This window comes from Mercenaria mercenaria, unplaced genomic scaffold (genome assembly GCF_021730395.1).
Source record: "Mercenaria mercenaria strain notata unplaced genomic scaffold, MADL_Memer_1 contig_3068, whole genome shotgun sequence".
Taxonomy (NCBI): Eukaryota; Metazoa; Mollusca; class Bivalvia; order Venerida; family Veneridae; genus Mercenaria; species Mercenaria mercenaria.
In genome coordinates, this window is record NW_026461173.1 from 1 (window position 1) to 7,688 (window position 7,688).

General features: G+C 33.1%; 1 protein-coding gene across 1 annotated transcript; it reads left to right on the forward strand.

Moving 5' to 3' along the window:
* Positions 1-5,952: 5,952 nt before the first annotated feature.
* Positions 5,953-7,161, forward strand: LOC128552708 (UDP-galactopyranose mutase-like). The gene has a single exon (XM_053533754.1). The coding sequence runs from the start codon at positions 5,953-5,955 to the stop codon at positions 7,159-7,161; it is 1,209 nt and encodes a 402-aa protein (XP_053389729.1).
* The last annotated feature ends 527 nt before the right edge of the window (positions 7,162-7,688 follow it).

Below are 7,688 nucleotides of genomic sequence, written 5' to 3' on the forward strand. Positions count from 1 at the left end.
TGGTGCCAGTGTGATAACCAGACAAAATGCATTCAAATCCACACTTGTTTTTTGCATCATGAGGTGACCACAGAGGGCAAATCTCATAACTCTAACTGTTACTTTGTGAAAGTTTTGCATGTAAGCATATTTCTCAGACCAAATGTTTGCAAATTAGTTTATACTAATTTATTATAGGTCGATTGTGATGCAAGTTCAAAACTTATATTAATAACTCGCGCCACCTCATTCCTGATGGAATCCATCGCCACGAGGGTATGAGAGAAGAGGTCAGTTTCCCTTTTAATTTTGAGCGCCAAGCAAGGGAGTTACTGGTACTAATTTTCACGTCTTTAGTATGATGCGGCCTGGGATCGCATCCACGACCTCCCGCACTCGAAGCCGACGCTCTGCCACTAGGCTATCGAGGTTATTTGCAAATTCTACACACATCCTTGCATCATGACATTCCCCATATGACAGGTTTGATAACTCTAGCTTACATTTTGTTAAAATAATGTCCATTTTTCACTGAAAATGTTGCATGTTAATAGGTTTTTCAGGAACCGTTGTTCTGAATGCTTTCCATTTCTCCATAAGTCCTCAGCTACATTAAATGACAGTTCTGAGGCAGGTTCTTAATAGTTTTCAAAATAATGTAGACATTTGGTAAGCTAGTATTGGGTGAGATGACTTCAAATAGTGGAGCCAGCTATCATGTCAGCTCTTCTTGTAGTAAATTTCCCATTTTTAGAGGAATTTTAATGTAGAATAATACAATTATATATGGCAATGGTGCCAGATACACAGCACTAGGAGTTACACTCTATCGTGAGTTATGATTACTTTATCTCCCTTTTCATGCAATTTTGTTTCTTATTTTCAAAACAAACTTTCAGGTATTAACCACATTCAAGAAGTTTCATTCTATCCATTCTATCCATTCATCTTTCTGTCTTGCTGTCAGTAGGAAATGGTTGATCCTCATGTAACTGCAAGAGCTTTATTCACAGATGATAGACAAATGTCCTGTACAGTCTACTCGGGTATTCCGACTCAGTCGAAAATGCGGGCCACTTTCAACGTTTTACAGTTGATAACAACAATTACTTCAGCAAAATTTAGACAATGGTTACCTTGTATCCTTTAAGCATCTGTGCATATTAAATGACCGCAGGTTATATCATTTACCGATTTTTAAAGCGATAAACACAGTTTAAGTATGTCGTGTATTGATCCGAGATGCTAAATTTTGCTGAGAAAATATAGATCTCGTCTCTTTGAGAGACTCTAACTTTATTGTCAGGTGTTGTACACAGATAAATAATACATGGAAATGATGTACAATATGTACCTATCACACAAAAGATATATAAATATTTTAACATTACATATAAAAACTTGATTATATTAAACAAAAGTCATTAAATACGGGGTATTCCGAATCATTGTACTTTTGACTGTTCTATTCTATACCAAAATAGTTGTTTACTTGTAACATATATGCCTCACTTCTCTTTCATCACTGTTAAATATTTACTAGTGTTGCCCTATTCATTTAAAATGCCTTGAACTCGTGTCAATAGTAAGTCTGAACCATTTTACTTGCTACTATGTGTTACACTGAAGGGCGGTTGGTCTCTATGTTGAAACTGTCACAATAAATATATACAACTTTCATTATGGTCTAATTTCTTAATTCAAAACAATTATTTCGTGTGATATACTGATCATATAGTTTTTCTAGCATTCCAAAGAGCATTTCACTTTAAAACTTGTATTCGTAGATTAACATCTACAAGTAGAAATAAATAACGGCCACAGTGATTCGGAATACCCGGAAATGACTCGAAATAGCAGAGGTCGTCTAGTTCAGAAAAAATTAAGTATTACGCAAAGTAAGTGATATTTCAGAATTCAGATAATAGCTTTTTATTTGCAATTATATGATCTATTTTGTACATGTTGAAGCATTAGTCCAATTCTAATTTTTATGAATTACGTATATTACGTATGAAGTGAAATAAATATAGAATAAAAAGGTTATTTAAGGCCTAACATTGTTCTGTATAATATATATTTGCACTCATACCAAGCTGGGAAAAAATACAGAAAAGGGAGGAATACAATATTCAGTTAAACATTTTTAATTTAAACTTAGATAAAATAGATATAGAATAAAAAGGTTATTTAATATTGTACTGTACAATACGAGATATATTTCAACTCGTACCCAACTCAGAAAACCATATTGGACTCGCCTAGAGGCTCGTCCAGTATGGTTTTCTCAGCTGGGTACTCGTCCAAATATATCTCCGTACTGTACAGAAAAATGTTAAATAACCTAATAATCTGTGATTCAATGGCACTTGCACTTGATAAGTTTTCGTTTTCCGCATTGTTCATACAATTGTTATACTCCTATGGCTGATTCCGTTAGCAAACAGGGGTATTATTCCACATTAGGAGGTGCTCTTGCTGAAAATATTCCTACATTTTTTGTTAAGTCAAAATACATTACTGAGAGTTGCTACGCACATAAATACCAAAATATTGTATTCAATTAGACTGTAAGTTTTATTCAAGATATGTTATATCAAGGTACAACCCTGTATTGACATTAATTACAATTATTTTTACCATTAGATGCAGAACTCATTTTATGGATATTTATATGTAGCATACAAGTATGTACACTAAAATTCACATTATATGATTACTCGGTCATACCCTGAAATTTTATAATATTTATAATTTGATTTCCTTTGATACATATTGAAGATACAGTTATATGTTTCTATGCGCCTGAATACACAAAAATTTTGTACAAGGATATGTAGAAATATATTTTTAGATATTGATTTGTACAATACATATATATATTTCTAAAATTCACACCGCCAGTGTGTTTATAACGGTCATACCACGACCTTTAGCATTATAATTAGATTTTATTTCAAGGTAAAACCATGTGTTGATACGCCTCTGCATACACAATTATCTCATGCCAGTAGATGCAGAATGAACTTATCAACGTCTATATGCGCCATACATTTATATAAATATGTGTCTGAAGTTCACACCACCCGTGTGATTATAACGCGGATATTAATATTGTTTTCCAGAAGATGCGGAGATCATTTCTATATATCATTTATATACCGTATGTAAGTCTTAATCTTACTTCGCGCGTGTTATTATAACGACCACACCTACAAACTCATTGTTCTTAACTATTTACACCGCCCGCGTTGCTATTAACAAATCCATACCCTAGATCGTGTGATTTTAATGTGTATTCACCATCATTAGCCGCCCCTGTATTTTAAAAGCTCATTTCAATTCAATATAATAACATTCTATTTAGATAAAATGTACAGAAACAACATTAAAGTTAAAATGCTCAAGTTTTTTAAAATAGCATTCCTGAGTTGCTACGCACCTGAATATTTAAATGTTTTATGCTAGTAAATGCAGGAAGCATTTCCTGAATTATCCTATTATGCGTTGTATTGGTATATACGTCTTGAACTAACATCGCCCGTGTGATTAAATCGTCTGTACGCTGACCCGCATATTGCGACAATTATAATCAGTCCCTGTTTTCCGAAAACAAATATATTCAAGTATTTTATGCCAGTAAATAAAGAAATCATTCCTGAAAATTATGCGTGGTACTTAAAGCATTATATTAGGCATTGTCACTGAAAATGCAACTTTCAAGTAGGAGCTATCTATATTAAATATATGTCTAGTTAACTGCATCAAAATACAAGGACTGAAAAAAATGTTAAAATATCATTTCCTGAAAAAGAGTTATTTGAGCTGAAAAAAATGATCCCGGATGAAATATTTGGAAAAAATGGAGACAACTCCGCAAAGACTTTGTGATAGGCTTAGGTGACTATTGACCTAGAACCTCATGCAAACTATGCACTTTTTACCTCTAATCATGAAAAAAGCATGATAATGATTGTTAATTCATTAGAAAATTGAAACAGCTGATTCATGTAAAATTCTGATGTCAGTTGTAAAACTAACTGCTGATAGCTTTGTATGAATCGATGAGTCACCTTGGCGCGGGAAATTCAAATCATAGAAGGGTTCCATGCTTGTTGATTGATACTCAGGAACATTTTTGCTATTTTGTGAAAAAACGAGATGGATGGGCCCCCATTCCATTAATATCCTGTAGTTTAATAGGGACTATTAAATTGAGAAGTGCAATGAAATTGGACATTGTTTCTGCAACGGGATCATTGCAGGCTGTTAAAAAAGTGCAAAATTGATGATTTTGGCATGTTATTTTTAATGGATGGTGTAAAACTTGCGTTTTGATAACTTTCTGTATTCTTGTATGAGAGTCCTGATCTTGTCATTAATTGAAAGCACAAAACATGCACACAATTTATAAAATGGCCAGCCTGATTCTGCTCATTAGGGAAGTGCAATATTACGACTCGCCACATGTAAGCCTGGTCGTGCCCAAAATTTTCGATTCTAAGTGTACCCTTCTACCTTATCACACTCGTGGTAATATTCTCAAGATCGTAAATGGTATCCCTTCTAACTTCCCATTTACCAATTTTATGTTTCCCGCTACATTGTTATTGCACCAACAATAAACATACGCTGGCATTCAATACCAGCATATTATTAGTATATATACATGTATGCTCTGATGTTCTATTTTATATTATTAGTTAGATGAATTTGTTCTAAATAACTGAAGAATACCTAAAGCTTTTATGTTTTACTGATATGTTGCTTTAAAAGTGCATTTGATGACATTTATTGAACACTGAAACATATGTGTAATGCACTCTTTGTTATATCATCCGCCATCATTGTTACACAGTCATTTAATATATTATATATATTTACAGCAGCGATCTCATATAAAGAACCAAAAGTTACGAAATACCCCGTGATATGTGTCACTGACCTTACATAGGCAGTGCCTAGCTGCTGTTTTGTTTTTTCGTTTAACTCTGCCTCTCATTTAATGTTTTTGTGTGTACAAATAAATTATGGTAATAAAATGTATGATTTTGTTTTGAGAAGCTACGACCCAGCTGAAAAGCGAACTTTAATTCTTATTGAATTTAGTTTAATGCCTTTGTAGCACTAAATCGCAGCCAAGGAAGTGTTGTGGGAAAACAGGCAAAAACGAGACGGTACGGCAACACTTATTTCCAGGAATATCTTTAGACTGGGATTAACGTCACACCGACACACTTTTAGGTTTTGTAACGACAAATCAGTTTTTCATGGTGTTGAAAACTCCAGGTGCCTCTCTTTGCTTTTTGTAAGGCATTGGTTGGCTACCGGGTAGAATCAACCTTCCGTTAGCTGGATGGATTCCTCTCATTACAGAATTCTACACTCAAAGTGTTTTCGAACCAAAAGTGTTTCACATGTAGCTATCCTAACTTCCACGATTGCCTCTTTTACTTTGTTCAAATATTTGAAGTATCGAACGTGTGTGCTCAAAGAGAGTGTTTTGAACATAAATGTATATTTAAATGTCGTAAATGCATCAATAGTTGAATTCGAACATATGATATATGAATTCAAGTTGTTAGCAATTGTGTAGGAAGACCACACAAAATTCATACATACATATATATCTGATATAATCTTTAAATTACAAGTAGTGAGCAATTGCGTATGAAATCAGATATGTTTCATTTAGGACAAAAATGTGTCTGCTACAAATGTACCGCACTAGAAACAGTTATTCTTATATCATTTTATTTAATCAAGGCAAAACTTCAGCAAAGTCATGAAATTAAAAAAAAAAACTGTGGATAGAAAATCATGTTTTGTTGACATTTACCATGTAACCGATAACAAACAAATACTAAAATAACTTCTACCGATATGTACAGCAGATGGAATAACGTTGGATTAACAAAACTGAAATATATATTTCAACTTTCAAATTATTTTGTATTTGTTTTTATTTTGATCATGCTTCTACAATCAAATACTAGCAAAATTGTATTTAAAAGACAAGAGAATAAAAAGACTGACTTAAGAGTGAATTCAAATTTAAACATTGAAAAATTCGATGTTTGTGTTATTGGATCTGGCTTGTCTGGAGCTGTGATAGCTGAGAGGTATGCATCAACAACAGAAAAATCAATCCTTGTTTTAGAAAAACGTGATCATATAGGCGGAAACTGTTACGATTATGTTGATAATGAGACTGGAATTCGTGTATCAAAATATGGTGCGCATCTCTTTCATACAAAGTACAAACATGTGTGGGATTATGTACAACATTTTGGTGAATGGATATCATATAAACATAAGGTTCAGGCTCTAATTAATGGTAAATATGTTCCGGTTCCGGTCAACATTCAAACTGTCAATTCATTGTTTAACCTCCATATAAAAACGGTTGATGAAATGAATGTTTGGTTACAAAACGAGCAAGTGAAATATGACCACGATCCAATCAATTCAGAGGAAATGGCGTTGTCACGGGTAGGAAAACGATTGTATGAACTAATCTTTAAACCTTATACAATAAAACAGTGGAATAAAACCCCAGCTGAATTAGGACCGTCAGTTTTAGCTCGCATACCTGTTCGAAATAATTGGGACGATCGCTACTTCTCTGATAGATATCAGGCATTGCCAATATCCGGTTATATATCAATTTTTAATAAGATGTTACAACATCCTAATATAACGATTCGATTAAATACCGACTATTTTCATTATCGAAAAAATATTGAATGTGGAAAAACATATTTTACTGGTCCAATTGATCGGTTTTATGCTGAAAAAGGTTTACCTTTGCTAGAATACCGATCATTACAGTTTAAAAGACAAGTAATAAAAAATGTTCATCACTTTCAACCAGCGAGTGTTGTGAACCATCCAAATTTCAATGAGAATTTTACAAGAATTGTTGAATACAAATGGTTTCCTTATCAACAGTGTCACTCAAACGACACAGTGCTTTTCATCGAACGTTCCGCAGATGTTGGCGAACCTTACTATCCCGTCCCAAATATCCAAAATCAGAATTTATACAAAATATATAAAGTATTAACAGAATCTGAAAGTGACATATATTTTCTCGGTAGATTAGCAAATTACAAATATTTCAATATGGATGAAGCAATCAATAATGCACTGGAGTTTTTTTATCAAACAATGAAAAAGTAGTAAATGCATCTGGTCGTTATTGTTATACGATTTGCCGATTTGTCCAGAGCTCGAAAGTGTTTCAGATTTAATATTTAAGTCCAGGAAGATTTCCCACAAATATCAATTTAGTAAAAACTCAAACATTAACACCATTGCTTTAAATAATATAGTCCATACTATTTAATGAATAATTTAACAGCTAAATTGCTAGCAATTAATAGCTCCACTTTTTAAATGTAAATATCTAACGTTTTTTAACATGGCAGAACTCGACACAACAATATCCGCCTACTGTACAACAAAGCTTCTTTCAAATAATCTAAACTGGTAGGTTAAGGGCCAAAATTTTAAATGGGTTGTTCTATTACACATACCTGGTACATTAGATCTGAAATTATCTTGGTCAGGTTAGATGTGGTCAATTTGAAAAATTACAAAAATCAAAAGGCATCTCTATAGTATATATGATTTTACGTAATTCGCATAAAAGGCTTATTTAGCTCATATTTTTGCAAATGTTATATATTTTCCTACACAATGGATCA